This window comes from Dama dama, chromosome X (genome assembly GCF_033118175.1).
Source record: "Dama dama isolate Ldn47 chromosome X, ASM3311817v1, whole genome shotgun sequence".
Taxonomy (NCBI): Eukaryota; Metazoa; Chordata; class Mammalia; order Artiodactyla; family Cervidae; genus Dama; species Dama dama.
The window spans coordinates 105,986,350-106,004,102 of record NC_083714.1 but is presented as its reverse complement, the minus strand read 5'-3'; the positions used below and the strand labels follow the sequence as shown (position 1 = coordinate 106,004,102).

Sequence of the window (17,753 nt, the reverse complement as noted above, 5' to 3'; positions counted from 1 at the left end):
AAATAGATGGGGCAACAGTGGAAACAGTGGCTGACTTTATTTTTAGGGCCTCCAAAATCACTGCAGATACTGATTGTAGCCATGAAATTAAAAGACTCTTACTCCTTGGAAGGAAAGTTATGACTAACCTAGACAGCATATTAAAAAAGCAGAGACATTACTTTGTCAACAAAGGTCCGTCTACTCAAGGCTATGATTTTTCCTGTAGTCATGTATGGATGTGAGTTGGACTATAAAGAAAGCTGAGTGCCGAAAAATTGCTGCTTTCGAACTGTGGTGTTGGAGAAGACTCTTGAGAGTCCCTTGGACAGCAAGGGGATCCAAACAGTCCATCCTACAGAAGATCAGTCATGGGTGTTCATTGGAAGGACTGATCCTGAAGCTGAAACTCCAATACTTTGGCCACCTGATGTGAAGAGCTGACTCATTTGAAAAGACCCTGATGCTGGGAAAGATTGAGGGCAGGAGGAGAAGGGTACGACAGAGGATGAGATGGTTGGATGGTATCACCGACTCAATAGACATGGGTTTGGGTGAACTCCAGTTGTTGGTGATGGACAGGGAGGCCTGGCATGCTGCGGTTCATGGGGTCCCAAAGAGTCGGACACGACTGAGTGACTGAACTGAACTGTGGCAATAACTTTTCCAGAGATGGATGTCTTCTAGAACCTTTTACAAATACTGGGCCAGCTAACAGATAGCCTCTGTCAATAGAATACCAGCAAATTCTAAGAAATTATTCTAGGCCACAGGTAGAAGAAAATGTGAGAGGAATATAATTCTAATCCAGAAACTAGGACTTTAGTCCACAAACTAAAACCAGAGGAAGCTTATGGGTTAGCCACCTGGAGTTGGGTTGGAAGATGAGAAGGTCAGGTCAGAGGAAGTAGGGATAACTGCATTAAGGACTCTGATAAATTTCGTAGTTTGCTAGTTGGAACCAAAGGTAGGGGTAGGAACAACAGGCAAAACATAAAGCTTGGAAGACAACAACAAAAAAAATTTGCTCCAAAGCAGTCTTACTTCCTGAACTGTGGAAAAATTTACAAGTTGATACTTAAGATGAAAGAAAAAGAAGGAAGTAACACCTGTTAAACATCTACAATATACCAAGTACAGAATGAAAATGCATGAAACAACCATCATGGGGAGCTTATACTATCACTATTTTTACAACTGAGGAAGCTGACTTCAAAGGTTATGCATCTTGCCCAAATACCATGGAGCTGTAAGAGACAGAGCCCAGATTCAAACTTATTTAGGTCTATTGAACTCCATAGCCCATGATCCTTCCATTATGCTGTTCTGGTGGAGGGGTGGATAATTAAAAATTATCTAAAACAGATAAAAATACTTTCATAACTACCTGGTTGAGAAAGCTTTAGCAGTGAAATATAAATCTCATGGCACACAACATCAGATTCTAAAACAAAGTGGGCCACCCGGAAATTCTTGCAGCGGAGGATCAGGGGGCAACCCAGGCTAGTGACAGGCAATTTCTCCACAGTGGCAATATGATGCAGTGCAATCTACAAAACAGAAAAGAACATCAACAACAACAAAGATCGCAGACAGGCACTAGATCTATCACTATCAGTGTGCTTGACTCTCAGTAATGGTAACAGCATAACCAGAGATGCGGTCATATCTGCAGCCTATAACCATCCATTGTAAGGCAAAACTGGGTTTCTCTCAAACAGAAGTAAATAGTGGTAAAAAAAAAAAAATCTGCCTGCAATGCAGGAGACCTGGGTTCATTCCCTGCATTGGGAAGATCCCCTGGAGATGGGAATGGCTATCCACTCCAGTATTCTTGCCTGGAGAATTCTATGGAGAGAGGAGCCTGGTGGGCTACAGTCCATGTGTTGCAAAGAGTTGGACACAACCAAGCGACTAACACTATCACTTTCACACTTTCAATGAAAAGCAAATTATGGTATTATAAAACTTCTCTCTCCTTAGGGATGTAAGTAAGGTTAAGAGATTTATGGGGCAATTGTGGTGAATTTGGCTCAGAACAGATGGCTTCAAGAACTACTGTTGTTGTTTAGTCTCTGGGTTGTCACGGCCGACTGTGTCTGTGCAGAGAGTCGTGCCCATGCAGAGAGTCGAGTCCGACTCTTTGCAATTCCATGGACTATAGTCCACTAGACTGGTGGAATTTAAAAATCATAGTAGAATGATTTTCACAGAGGAAAATCGAACTTCCTTTTGTTCTATCAAATTACTAGTTAAAATGATTAACAATTGGTATTTTGCTTTATTGCTCATGAAGTGGTCCATGATCATTAACTATTTAACCCCTGTAACAATGCTTTAAGGTATAATAATCCCATTTCAGGAATGCAGAAACCAAAGCTTTGAAAAGTGAATTCTTCATCAAAGGACATTCAGCCAAAAAGTAGCACAGACAGAATTTGAACCATGGCAGTCTAACTTTGTTTAGGGTTATTTCTCTAGAAATTCTAAAAACTCTAGTCCTGGAATTAAAATGTAACTAGAAATATTACAAGGAAAATTTCTCTTCCACATCTTAGACTCTAGTGACAGTAAAGAAGAAATGAAGGAAATTTTTACCTAAGTGACTCAGGGAATAAGTAGAAACTATAAGACTAAGGACTAAAATAACTATACATAAGCACTGTACTGTAGTTAAGAAAGCTATTTCCCATGGGAGTACAGGTTCATAACTCTGATTTAAAAAAATATAAAGGATTATTAAATCTTTAGTTTCATCATCCCTGCTCACACTAATGCAGCAAAAAAGAAATGTATGGAAAAGGAACTGGTACAAGAAACTCTATACAAATACTGCAAGTCTCTCTTTATAATTTCAAAATGCCATGGAATCATGGCTTTACATTTTTAGTCTTTGATGTTCTCCTCCTATCTGTGTCTCTGATGTTTCCTGCCACTAAAGTCTAAGTGTACTCTTTTCATTTTCTGGACTTCCTGACCTGTACCTGGAATGGCCTTCCTATCATCATTGTATTTTCTTTTCCTCCATCTCATACAGTCTATGCCCCAGCTCCCATTTATTTTGAAAAGTAATCTCTTTCAGAAAATCTTTTAATCATATCCATCATCTAAGAATGGGGTAGATGCAGGACTATTCACATGTTCCAAGAAGGAATTTTCCATCTTAATGTCTGTCTTAACTATTTTGTCAAACTTAATTCCTGTTATGGCAGTTTTGAAGGGCCAAAAAGCTACTGATAATGTAACAGGAATTAATATATCAAATTTCAAGAAAATCAAAGCCCTCCTGATCAATATGGTAGATCTATGTTTGAGCAGTAAAACACTGATCATTGAGAACAGGTGCCAGGCAAAAAACTGGTGACTTAGAAAGAGGCAGAAAGTAAAACAGACTAAGGCCGGAAAGAGCTTCATTAACAGTACTAACTGGGTAAATATGCCTCCTTTGACATATAGAAAGTTAACATAAGTTCTCCCTTTCCGATCTAGTCCATTAGATTTGAAATAATACCCAGTAGAAACAAATTTGGAGATGTATGCTGTCTGTAAATGCAGGTAGAAAGGGGAAAGGCTCATGACACAGTACTAAAGAACTAGTTCCCAAACTATTAAAAATTAAAGAGTCCTTACTAATTATATAATCTAACCACCTCATGTTACAGATGAGGAAACTGAAGCCCAGAAAGCAAGAGTCACTTGCCCAAATTCATATAGCCAGTTAGTGTACAACTGAGTCTAGCTAAAACCAACTTTCCTGATTCTTCTTTTCTCAATCCTTTCATCATACCAACATGAAAAAGATATAATGTCATATGGGGAAAGTTATGGTATTTTTAAAAAGGAAGTATTAAAATACTTTTTAAAAATGTATAGTCTGTTTAATTCATATTATACTTATATAATAGTCTCTATCATGTGCCAGACATGATTTTAGGCACAACATTAACTTTTTTATTCCTATAACCAGGCATTATCATTTCCTTTATTTTACAGATGAGGGAAGTGAGCCTCAGAGAAGTTAAGTAACTTGCCCAAGGTTACAAAGGTAGTAAATGTTGAAGCTGAAGCTGGGATTTCACCCTGAACATACTAGCTCTAGTCTTAATTGCTGTGCTATGCCATATACCAGAAGCATGTTTTACTTGTTACAGAGGTCTAAGCATAACTCTAGCTAATGATTAAGATTAAATGATGATACTTTAGGATAAGTAAGGCATAAAGTAATGTAAAGTAATGTTAGCAGTGCTAAACTAATTACAACATATTATTTAAAGTTGTAACAATGTACACACACACACCACTCTGTCTTAGGTCAGACAGCTGGTCTATATTAATGATACCCAAAATACAGTCCATGGGCCACCAGCATCACCTGAGAGCATTCTAGAAATTTGAAATCTTAGGCCTGAGATTCTGCATTTTTAACAAGCTCCCAGGTAATACAGATGTTCTTAGTTGTTGAACCACCTTTTACGTGTAGCAAGGTTTTAAATTACTTCAGGATGCTTACCAAGTAGGCATCTTGAAAATAAGTAGAGACCACTTTACCTAAAAATATTGAGGAAAAGTCTCATATAGTTTAAAATGACTATAGTCAACAACTTGAGGGAAGAGAAATCATATGATTCAATTTATGAAAAGACCCACCCAGAATAGAGTCTTTGAAGAAAAGGTTTTACAGCAGTTTAACTGTTAACTGAAATTTCAAAAAACTACCTTGTGAGAAAGCATGTATACAAAATTCTTCAACACTCTTTGATATTTCTTCTTATGAACATACATACCCATGTCTCTTTTCGGGCTGCACCAGAAGCTTCCACATAGATCAGGTGGGTTGCAGTAAGATACAGACTTCCATTAGCTGGTTTCTTACCTATATAACGATCCAGTAATTTCACATTTTCTACCTGTTATAAGGGTGGGGTGGAGAAAAATGCTGATTAAGTTACCAACTCACCATCTGTGATTAAAGTGGGGTAATTCAAAGTAAGACAAATGGTCTTAATTTACTACAAAACTTTGAGTTTTTCTAGTTTCTGTCAAGGTAGCAAACTAGTATGATCTGTGTTTCTTTTTCCTAAATCAACCATGAAGTAACTATAAAAGTGAGAGGGAAACATGGATTCTAAGAAGGATTAAAATTCTAGATGATGTTACTATGATGGGGTAGATGCGTGTAGAAGATAAATAGGACATGGACAAGGTACTAATCTTATTGGAGGGAAGTGGCAGTTATTGTGTATGGAAAAATCAATAGGGGTAAATAACATGAGATTAGATCTTAAGTTTAAGATCTTACATTAAAATGCAAGAAAATAGAATATATAACTTTCTAAAAAGCAGGAGAAAGTTGATTTATCCCAATGGAAAGTAGAAAGAAAAAAAAAAACCAAAAGGGTTTTTGGGAATTATAAAATTAAATGCCAGAAATAAGTCCTAATACAAGAGAAATTACAACAAATATACACAAATTGAACTTATTAATTGAAAGACAGACTTGTAGACTGAATTAAAACAAATACTCAAAAATACTCAGTCTAAAAGATATATACCTAAAATAAAGAGATGTAAACAAGTTGAAAATAAAAAGATGGGAAAGATATACTAGACAAATATGAACAAAGCTTGAGTAGCATTCTTAAAATCTGACAAAATAGAATTAAGAGACAAAGAACAACAGGACAAAATACATCTTGCATCATGTACTTGCTTATAGCAGAATTGCAGAGACAAAGGAAACACTTGGCTATTTTAATACTTTAGTTAGGAATTGATAGATTAAACATACAAAAACAAAGATGAATAGAGATACAGAATACTTTACAGTACAACTACAAATTTCAAGTTATTAGATATACAGAGAACTCTATATCCAACAAATAAAGAACATAAAATCATTCAAGACAAATAATAGAACACTTATAAAAAGACATCATGACAATGTCTGTAAAGGAAGACTCAATAAATTCCAAAGCTTTGATATCACAGTCTGCATTCTTAAACCATGATACAATGACATTAGAAATTAATAACAGAATAATAGACAAAGTTAGCATATATTAGGAAACAAAATACCATATTATTAAATTAGCCTTGGGTTAAAAGCAAACCATAAATGAATTAATAAATATGTAAAATTGAAAAATAATAAAACACAACAAATGAAAAATTGTGGGACACAGTTGAAGCAGAACTAAGAAGGAAATGTACAGCTTTAAGTACACTTATTATGAAACAAGAAATATTAATAAACTAGTTAATCATCCAATACAATGAAGAAAGCAAAAGAACAGAGAAAAAAGACAAATCACAGAAATTAAAAAGCAGATAATCACCCCCCACATACACACCAAAAAATAAACAGAAAAGATGAACAAAATTAGAATTTAATTCTTTAAAAAGGTTAATAGATCTTTGAGAAGACTGATCAGGAAAAAAATAATGGGAAGAGGCAAATACACAAAATACAGAATGTAAAAGGAAAAACAATGTAACAAATTTCTTTAAATGAGAGTATTACGAACAATATGCTAATACATTGAAAAACCTACATGAAATGAAAAAATTCCAAGGAAAATCCCTCAGGTCCAAAGGGATTTGATAGTTAAATCTACCAAACTTCCATGAAACAAACTATCTTATACAATTGATTCCAGTGTTAGAAAAAGAATGACAGTCTATTTTATTTATGAGGCTAGCATAATCTTGATTCTAAAACCAAACAGACAACTATAAGAGATGAAAATTTATACCATTCCACTTATGAAATATAGAAAAAAATTCAAATAAAATTACTTAGTGAATCAACAATATATTTTCAAAAATATATTCATTTGATCAGGTAAATTTAACTCAAGAAAGCAAAGAGAGTTCAACACTGAAAAACTTCAAAGGAATACATCACATGAATAAATTAAAAGAGAAAAATCAAATGATTTATCTCAACTGATAGAGAAAAACCCTTTTGAGTTCACTTTTATTTATGATGCTAACCCTTAGTGAATTAGGAACAGAAGTAAACATCCACAACTTGGTAAAGATTATTTATTAAAAGCCTACAAAGAATGTCATGTGTAATGGAGAAACTAAATGCATTACTTAAAAATCACAAACAAGATAAAGTGGACCTATCTATCACTGTTACTCTTTTTAAATATCCTGCTGCGGCTGCTGCTAAGTCACTTCAATCGTGTCTGACTCTGTGCGATCCCATAGACGGCAGCCCACAAGGCTCCGCCGTCCCTGGGATTCTCCAGGCAAGGACATTTCCTTCTCCAATGCATGGGTTAACATTTCCTTCTCCAATGCATGAAAGTGAAAAGGGAAAGTGAAGTCACTCAGTTGTGTCCGATTCTTTGCGACCCCATGGACTGTAGCCTACCAGGCTCCTCTGTCCATGGGATTTTTCCAGGCAAGAGTACTGGAGTGGGTTGCCATTGCCTTCTCCGTTAAATATCCTAGTCAATACAATAACAAAAAAAGAGGGGGGAAAGTAAGAAATACAAGGACTGAAAGTCAAACACTGCATCTGGCACCATTTACTGAAAGACAACCTTCCCAACAAAATGATAATGGGAGATCTTCTACAAAGAAAAAAAAAAAAAAAAGAATCAGCAAACTATTAGAATTCAGCAAGGTTTCTAGATAAAATGTCAATCTACAAAACTCAAATGTTTCTCTATACAAGCAATGACCATAAATAAGACACCATTCACAGTGGCAACAACACCATGTAGAATCCAGGAATTAGCCCAATCAAGCATATATGATACTTTTACAGAGAAAACTTTAAAACTCTAATATAGGAAATTGAAGACAACTTAAAGAAATGAAGAGGCATCCATTCTCTTGGATGGGGCAACTTAATTTTATAAAGATGGAAATTATTGTCCAAATTAATCTATAAATTCAATGCAATTTCAGTTAAATTTCAAAATGGATTTTCCATACATTTATTCTAAATTTAAATAGAAGACTATAACCCCATAAATAGCTAAATAAATCTTAAAAGAGAAGAGTGAAGAAAGGAAGATCTGCTGTACTAGATATTAAGATATACCCAAAGACATAGGGTAAAAAAAAAGAAAGCTTGAAGTACTAGTAAAAAACTATACAAATAGATCATTGATAAAGGCCCACAGTTGAGAGGCAAACTTGTGTATGAATGGGCACTTCATATAGGATAAACGTGGCACTACTAATTATGAACAAAAGATATAAGTACTTAACAAATGTGTGGGGAAAACTGTATCAATACATGAAGAAAAATAAAACTAGATCCCTATGTATTACCATATGCAAAAGTGTAATCTAGATATATCTATATGTAAGAATAAAAACTATAAAGTTACTAGAAAATGCAAAATATGTCAGATCGAGAAACAGGAAAAGACTTGAAAAATCAATCAATAACAGAATGGGAGAAAATATATAAAATGTATAAAACTAACAATAGATCATTATCTAGACTACATAAGGGACTCCTGTAATTCAATGAAAAAAAGACAGAAGCTCTAATAGAAAAGTGGGCAAAAATATAAGAACAGGCAAGTTACAGAATAGGAAATCCAATAGGCATAGAACCATGAAGAGACACTCAAAATACTGGTAATTACATAAGTGAAAATTAAAACTACAAGATATTTCTTTAAGTCTATAAGACTGGAAAAAACTGGAAGGCTAGAAAATGCCACATGTCAGTAGGGTGTTGGGGAAAAAAGAACCCTCATCTGTTACAACTGTCAGGGGGTGACAGGGTATAAACAGATTGAGATCACTCCGGAGATCAATCTGGTACTACATAATTAAAAGTAACAAAGTACACTCCATGATCCAGATATTCTATTCCTGAAAATGAACCCAAAGAAGTTTTCATATAGGTCCTAAAGAGGACACATACAATACAGAACATTTTCATCACAGGGAGAATAGATAATTCAAAATGTATTGTGGAATTAAGCAGGTATTAGAAGCAATGGGTGGATTTAATTCAGATGACCATTATATCTACTTCTGTGGGCAAGAATCCTTTGGAAGAAATGGAGTAGCCCTCTTAGTCAACAAAAGAGTCTGAAATGCAGTACTTGGGTACAATCTTTTCATCACAGGGAGAATAGATAATTCAAGATGTAGTGCAGCATTAAGCAGGTATTAGAAGCAATGGGTGGATTTAATTCAGATGACCATTATATCTACTGCTGTGGGCAAGAACCCTTTGGAAGAAATGGAATAGCCCTCATAGTCAACAAAAGAGTCTGAAATGCAGTACTTGGGTGCAATCTCAGAAATGACAGAATAATCTTGGTTCATATCCAAAGCAAACCATTCAACATCACAGTAGTACAAGTCTATGCCCCAACCACTAATGCTGAAGAAGCTAAAGTTGACCAGCTCTATGAAGACCTACAACACTTTTTAGAACATCAAAGAATATATCATTTTCATCATAGGTTATTGGAATGCAAAAGTAGGAGGTCAAGAGATACTTGCAAAACAGGCAAGTTCGGCCTTGGCATACAAAATGAAGCAGGGCAAAAGATAATAGAGTTTTGCTAAGAGAACACACTGGTTATAGCAAACACTCTGTTTCAATAACACAGAGATGACTCTACACATGGATGTAACCAGAAAGTCAATACCTAAATCACATTATGTTCTTTGCAGCCAAAGATGCAGAACTTCTTCTATACAGTCAGCAAAAACAAGACCTGGAGCTGACTGTGGCTCAGATCATGAGTTCCTTATTGCATAATTCAGGCTTAAATTGAAGAAAGTAGGGAAAACTAGGCCATTCAGGTATGACCTAAATCAAATTCCTTATGACTACACAGTAGAGGTGACAAATAGAATCAAGGAATTAGATCTGGTAGACGGAGCGTCTGAGGAACTATGGACGAAGGTTGGTAAAACTGCACCAGGAGGCAGTAACCAAAATCATCCCTTAGGAAAAGAAATTCAAGGCAAAATGTTTGTCTGAGAAGGCTTTACGATTAGCTGAGAAAAGAAGATAAGTGAAAGACAAGGGAGAAAGGGAAAGATATACTCAACTGAATGCAGAGTTCCAGAGGATAGCAAGGAGAGATAAGAAGGCCTTCTTATATGAACAACGCAAAGAAACAGAGGAAAACAATAGAATGGGAAAGACTAGAGATTTCTTCAATAAAATTAGTGATATCAAGGGAAAATTCTTGCAAGGATGGGCACGATAAAGGGCAGAAACAGTAAGGACCTAACAGAAGAAGAAGAGGTTAAGAGGTGGCAAGAATATACATGAGAATTGTACAAGAAAGGTCTTGATGACCCAGATAACCGCAATAGTGTGGTCATTCAACTAGAGCCAGACATCCTGAAATGTGAAGACAAGTAAGCCATAGGAAGTATTACTACAAACAAAGTTAGTGGAGATGATGGAATTCTAGCTGAGCTATTTCAAATCCTAAAATATGATGATGTTAAAGTGCTGCACTCAATATGCCACAAATTTGGAAAACTCAGCAGTGGCCACAGCATTGGAAAAGGTTATTTTTCATTCAAATCCCAAAGAAGGACAATGTGAAAGAACGTTCAAACTACTGTACAATTGCACTCATTTCATATCCTAGCAAGGTTTTGTTCAAAATCTTTCAAGCTAGGCTTCAGCAGTACATGAACCAAGAACTTCCAGATGTACAAGCTGGGTTTTGAAGGGCAGAGGAACCAGAGATCAAATTGCCATTATTCACTGAATCATGGAGAAAGCAAAAGAGTTCCAGAGAAAATTCTGCTTCATTGACTAGACTAAGGCCTTTGTGTGGATGAAAACAAACTGGAAAATTCTAAAAGAGATGGGAGTACCAGACCACATTACCTGTCTCCTGAGAAAACTGTATGAGGGTGAAGAAGCAACAGTTAGAACCAGACATGGACTGGTTCCAAATTGGGAAAGGAGTATGTCGAGGCTGTATATCATCACCCTGCTTATTTAACTTAAGTAGAGTTCATCTGTGCAAAATGCTTGGCTGGATGAATCACAAGCTGAAATCAAGATTGCCGGAAGAAATATCAATAACCTCAGATATGCAGATGATACCATTCTAATGGCAAAAAGTGAAGAGGAACTAAAGAGACTCTTGATGGAGGTGAAAGAGGAGAGTGAAAAAGCTGGCTTAAAACACAACATTCAAAAAACTAAGATCATGGCATCTGGTCCCATCTCTTCACGTCAAATAGAAGAGGAAAATGTGGAAGCAGACAGATTTTCTTTTCTTGGGCTCCAAAATCCCTGTGGACAGTGACTGCAGCCATGAAATTAAAAGACTCTTGCTCCTTGGATGGAAATCTATGACAAAACCACACAGGATGTTAAAAAAGCAGAGATATCACTTTGCCAACCAAGGTCCATATAATCAAAGCTATGGCTTTTCCAGTAGTCATGTATGTATGTGAGAGTTGGTCCACAGAGAAAGCTGAGCACCAAAGAATTGATGCCTTCTGCTTGTGGTGCTGAAGAAGACTCTTGAGAGTCTCCTGGACAGCAAGGAAATCAAACCAGTCAATCCTAAAGAAAAAACCTAAATATTCATTGGAAGGACTGTTCGTGCAGTTGAAGCTCCAATACTTTGGCCACCTGATGCGAAGAGTCAACTCATTGGAAAAGAATGATGGTGGGAAACACATAAGGCAAAAGGAGAAGGGGACGGCAGAGGATGAGGTCCTTAGATAGCATCACTGACTCAATGGACATGAATTTGAGCAAACTCCAGGAGACAGTGGAGGACAGAAGAGCCTAGTATACTACAGTTCATGGAGTCCCAAAGAGTAGGACACAAGTCAATATGTGAACAAGAAAAGGAGCAATAGGTTAGAGGTAAACATAGCAACATGAATAGATCCAAAAAATACACGGCTTAGTGAAAAAATAAGAAACAGATTGAAATACTGAAGATATCACTAGTTACATAAATACAAGTTCATGCAATTCCATCATGTTTTGAAGGATATATTCAAATATTCAGTTGAGTTCAGTTGCTCAGTCTTGTCCGACTCTTTGCAACCCTATGGACCATAGCACGTCAGGCTTCCCTGTCCATCACCAACTGCTGGAGCTTGCTCAAACTCATATCCATCGAGTCAGTGATGCCATCCAACCAACTCATCCTCTGTCATCCCCTTCTCCTGCCTTCAGTCTTTCCCATCATGACGGTCTTTTCAAATTAGTCAGTTCTTCGCATCAGGTTGCCAAAGTATTGGAGTTTCAGCTTCAGCATCAGTCCACCCAGTGAATATTCAGGATTGATTTCCTTTAGGATGGACTGGTTGGATCTTCTTGCAATCCAAGAGACTATCAAGAGACTTCTCCAACACCACAGTTCAAAACCATCAATTATTTGGTGCTTAGCTTTCTTTATACTCCAACTCTCATATCCATACATGACTACTGGAAAAACCATAGCTTTGACTAGATGGACTTTTGTCAGAAAGTAATGTTTCTGCTTTTTAATATGCTGTCTAGGTTGGTCATAAGTTTTCTTCCAAGGAGCAAGCTTTTTTTAACTTCATGACTGCAGTCACCATCTGAAGTGATTTTGGGATCCAAGAATGTAAAGTCTGTCACTTTTTCCATTGTTTCCCCATCTATTTGCCGTGAAGTGATGGTACCACATGCCATGACCTTAGTTTTTATATATTGAGTTTTAAGCCAGCTTTTTCATTCTCTTCTTTCACTTTCATCAAGAGGCTCTTCAGTTCTTCTTCACTTTCCGCCATAAGTGTGGTGTCATCTGTGTATGTGAAGTTATTGATATTTCTCCTAGCAGTTGTGATTCCAGCTTGTGCTTCATCCAGCCTGGCATTTCACATGACGTACCCTGCATGTAAGTTAAATAAGCAGGGGAACAATATACAGCCTTGATGTACTCCTTTTCCAATTTGCAACCAATCTGTTGTCCCATGTCCAGTTCTAACTATTGCTTCTTGACCTGCATACAGATTTTTCAGGAGGGAGGTAAGGTGCTTTGGTATTCCCATCTCTTTAAGAATTTTCCACAGTTTTTCGTGATCCACACAGTCAAAGGCTTCGGTGTAGTCAATAAAAGAGAAGTACATGTTTTTCTGGAACTCTCTTGCTTTTTCTATGCTCCAACGGATGTTGGCAATTTGCTCTCTGGTTCCTCTGCCTTTTCTAAATCCAGCTTGAACATCTGGAAGTTCTTGGTTCAGGTGCTGCTGAAGCCTGGCTTGGAGAATTTTGAGATTACTTTGCTAGCATGTGAGATGAGTGCAACTGTGCTATAGTTTGAACATTCTTTGGCATTGCCTTTCTTTGGGATTAGAATGAAAACTGACCTTTTCCACTCCTGTGGAAACTGCTGAGCTTTCCAAATTCACTGGTATATTGAGTGCAACACTTTCACAGCATCATCTTTTAGGACCTGAAATAGCTCAGCTGGAATCCCATCACCTCCACTAGCTTTGTCCGTAGTGAAGCTTCTTAAGGCCCACTTGACTTTGCATTCAAGGATGTCTGGCTCTAGGTGAGTGATCACACCATCATGATTATCTGGGTCATGAAGATCTTTTCTGTACAGTTCTTCTTTGTATTCTTGCCACCTCTTCTTAATATCTTCTGCTTCTGTTAGGTCCATACTGTTTCTGTCCTTTATTGTGCCATCTTTGCATGAAATATTCCCTTGTATCTCTTAATTTTCTTGAAGAGATCTCTAGTCTTTCCCATTCTGTTGTTTTCCTCTATTTCTTTGCATTGATCACTGAGGAAGGCTTTCTTATCTCTCCTTGATATTCTTTATAATCCTGCATTCAGATGGGTATATCTTTCCTTTTCTCCTTTGCCTTTAACTTCTCGTCTTTTCTCAGCTATTTGTAAGGCCTCCTTAGACAACCGTTTTTCCTTTTTGAATTTTTTTCCCTTGTGGATGGTCTTGATCATTGCCTCCTGTACAATGCCACGAATATCTGTCCAAGCTTAATGAGAAAGTTACATCAAAAGCTGCGATAGGCCAAAAGCTAAGCCTCTAGGGTCAACAAGTTAGCCAAGTTATAAACTGAAAGAAAAAGTTCTTGAAGGAAATTGAGTGTTATTCCAGTAGTCACAGGAATGATAATAAAGATAAAGTCTTATTGCTAATATGGAGAATGTTTGAGAACTCTGGATAGAAGATCAAGCCAGCCACAACATTCCCTAAAACCAAAGCACAATCCAGGGAAAGACTCGAACTCTCTTCAATTCTTCAAAGGCTGAGAGAGGAAGCTGCAGAAGAGTGAGGCTAGCACAGGTTGATTCATGAGGTCTAAGGAAAGAAGCCATCAGTTTATTTCAGTTCAGTTCAGTCACTCACTCATGTCCGACTCTTTGTGATCCCATGGACTGCAGTATGCCAGGCCTCCCTGTCCATCACCAACTCTCGGAGTTTACTCAAACTCATGTCCATAGAGTCGCTGATGCCATCCAACCATCTCATTCTCTGGCATCCCCTTCTCCTCCTGCCTTCAATCTTTCCCAGCATCAGAGTATTTTCAAATAAGTCAGCTCTTCACATCAGGTGGCCGAAGTCTTGGAGCTTCAGCTTCAGTATAAGTCCTTCCAATGAATATTCAGGACTGATTTCCTTTAGGATGGACTGGTTGGATCTCCTTGCTGTCCAAGGGGCTCTCAAGAGTCGTCTCCAACACCACAGTTCAAAAGCATCAATTCTTCGGTGCTCAGCTTTCTTTATTGTCCAACTCTCACATCCATACAAGACTACTGGAAAAACCATAGCTTTGACTAGATGGACCTTTGTTGGCAAATTAATGTCTCTGCTTTTTAATATGCTGTCTAGTTTGGTCATAACTTTTCTTCCAAGGAGTAAGTGTCTTTTAATTTCATGGCTGCAGTCACCATCTGCAGTGATTTTGGAGCCCAAAACAAAGCCTGTCACTGTTTCCCCATCTATTTGCCATGAAGTGATGGGATCAGATGCCATGATCTTAGTTTTCTGAATATTCAGTTTTAAGCCAACTTTTTCACTCTCCTCTTTCACTTTCATCAAGAGCCTCTTTAGTTCTTCTTTGCTTTCTGCCATAAGGGTGGTGTCATCTGCATATCTGATATGCATGTCATCTGCATATTTCTTCTAGAAATCTCTATTCCAGCCTGTGCTTCATCCAGCCCAGTGTTTCTCATGATGTACTGTGCATATAAGTTAAATAAGTGGGGTGACAAGATACAGCCTTGACATACTCCTTCCCTGATTTGGAACAAGGCTGCTGTTCCATGTCCAAATCTAACTGTTGCTTCCTGACCTGCATACAGACTTCTCAAGAGGCAGGTCAGGTGGTCTGGTATTCCCATCTCTTGAAGAATTTTCCACAGTTTTTTGTGATCTACATAGTCAAAGGCTTTGGCATAGCCAATAAAGCAGAAATAGATGTTTTTCTGCAACTCTCTTGCTTTTTCTATGATCCAACAGATGTTGGCAATTTGATCTCTGGTTCCTCTGCTTTTTCTAAATTCAGCTTGAATATCTGGAAGTCATGGTTCATGTACTGTTGAAGCCTGGCTTGGAGAATTTTGAGCATTACTTTACTAGCATGTGAGATGAGTGCAAGTTTGTGGTAGTTTGGGCACTCCGTGGCAATGTCTTTCTTTGGGACTGGAATGAACACTGACATTTTCCAGTCCTGTGGACACTGCTGAGTTTTCCAAATTTGTTCTCTACAACATAAAAGTACAAGGTAAAGCAGCAAGTGTAAATGTATTAATAGAAGATACAACAAATTATCCAGAAGACCTAGCTAAAATAATAAGTAAAGGCTACACTAAACGATAAATCTTCAGTGTAGATGAAACAACCTTATTTTGGAAGATGATGCTATCTAGCACCTTCAGAGCTAGAAAGAAGTCAGTGCCTGGATTCAGATTTCAAAGGACATATTGACTCTCTTGTTAGGACCTAATGCAGCTTGTATTTTTAAATTGAAGTCAATGTTCATTTAAATTCCGAAAATCCTAGGGCCTTTAAGCATTATACTATGTATACTCTGTGGTCTATAAATGGAACAAAAAACCTGGACAATACCACATCCGTTTACAACATAGTTCACCGAATATTTTAAACCCACTGTTGAGACCTACTATTCAGAAAAAGATTCCTTTCAAAATATTATTGCTCAGGTGCCAGTTATTCCAAATGTCCAGGCCTGAGATGTCCTCCTAATTCCTCCCCCTGCCAGCACCTCAAATGGCAGACCACTCTTCAAGAATTCTGTATCCAAGACCTGAAAATTTGTTACTTAAGATGATGAATGCTGACATAGATGCAGTTGATGCTGAAAATTAGGTGGAATTAGAGGAAAAAACATTACTTATTAATCAAGGGTTGAGTTTCCCCCACACACTTGAAGACCTCTCTGCAAGGGTAGATGCAGTTAGGGAAGAAAATCTGAAGCTAAAATCAGAAAATCCAGTTCTTAGACAATATATAGAAAACCTCATGACAGATTCTAGTGTTTTTCAAACAACTGAAAGAAAAAGCAAAAGAAAGTAAGGGATTGATATCCATTATGTCTCTATGGAATTGCTGCTGATCTTTTTTCCTTTAAAACTTGGATAGATTCCAAAAGTTATAGGACTATCATTTGTGGCTTCACTGAGTATTTATAAACATGTCAGATCCGGGCAAAATTAAAAGCATAACAGAAGACTTCTATGAGTTTGTGTATTATGTTAGTCTATGAAAACGTGCAAATGTATTGTAGAGACTTTACAATTAGAAATGCATAAATTTATGATACTTGAAAATGAATGTTATATCAAATTTGCTTTTATTTATAGGTTTAGCTTTCTCTTTTACTATAGACACACAAGAAAATAAAAACCTTGTTGCAACAAAGTGACCAAAATCATACTGAATGCACACCTTTCTGTACCCTGTCCACCATTGTGTGCCTCTTCTCTGTTTGCTTTCTTCCCGTTTTCCTTCCTCTAAGGAAAAAAATGGTTTCACATTTGTAAAAAGTAATTTCAGTAGTTACTCATCTAGGAGAGGAACCAAAACTTCTAATTGCTGAAAATTAACCAAAATAAAATACTTTCTTATTTAGGGCTTATTTGTTATGTTTGGTAGTAAGATAGGATAGTTGGTTTCTCTTTAATCAATTGAAAATGGAGACTCTAAAAATGAAGATTTTTCTTTGAATTATCATATTGGGAAGATTTGTTGTTAAAAACTTCCTTTGCACAAAATAACCTACATGGTATCTAAAAAGATGAGCTCTGGTTGTTTGTTTCTTTGAAATATAAAATTTTGCAGAAAAATATAAATAGGCTGGGAAAAGTACTTGGTAAGTTCCTGTAACCAACTCCAAATGTTTTTACTCAAGATTTCTGTTATCTCTAGCACAGATTAGATTGTGGGGGGACTATATAAGCAAATGGATTAAGTTTGGCTAGCCTTATATAAACCACACTTGGAAGAAAATAAAGTTTGGTCTCAGGTTTAATAATTAGCAGATCAACTTGGCAAAGTCCCTTAAGAGTATATTAGTATCAAAATCATGAACAAAATGGGAGAATTTTACATGTATACTAATTGATGCTTCCTCAGTATTTTATCACACTACTGCCAGAATTTTCTGTAAACACAACTACTGGTTTACAGCGTTTTAGTCAGTTAACAGTTCATTGTTTGTTTGTTTGTTAATTTACTTTGTAGATTCCATTAGATAAGGAAACCAGTATCAGAAGTAATGTTAAAATGCTAAATAGGAAAAGAGATCTACTAATATAGTTTATGGTT

The 17,753-nt window shown here is 36.8% G+C and overlaps 2 protein-coding genes across 5 annotated transcripts in view; one reads left to right on the top strand and one right to left on the bottom strand.

Annotated features, from left to right (window-relative positions):
* MTMR8 (myotubularin related protein 8) overlaps nucleotides 1–17,753 on the bottom strand; it is a 251,889-nt gene that overhangs the window by 178,705 nt on the left and 55,431 nt on the right. For all 4 annotated transcript variants that reach the window (XM_061136098.1, XM_061136100.1, XM_061136096.1 and 1 more), the window contains exons 2-3: nucleotides 4,764–4,886; nucleotides 1,367–1,529 (exon numbers count right to left, since the gene is read on the bottom strand). In XM_061136098.1, coding sequence (XP_060992081.1) covers nucleotides 1,367–1,529; nucleotides 4,764–4,886 — 286 coding nt within the window. The remainder of the gene's footprint in view (nucleotides 1–1,366; nucleotides 1,530–4,763; nucleotides 4,887–17,753) is intronic.
* LOC133051447 (short coiled-coil protein B-like) lies at nucleotides 16,254–16,502 on the top strand. The gene is made up of 2 exons (XM_061135860.1): nucleotides 16,254–16,274; nucleotides 16,359–16,502. The coding sequence occupies exons 1-2, from the start codon at nucleotides 16,254–16,256 to the stop codon at nucleotides 16,500–16,502; spliced, it is 165 nt and encodes a 54-aa protein (XP_060991843.1).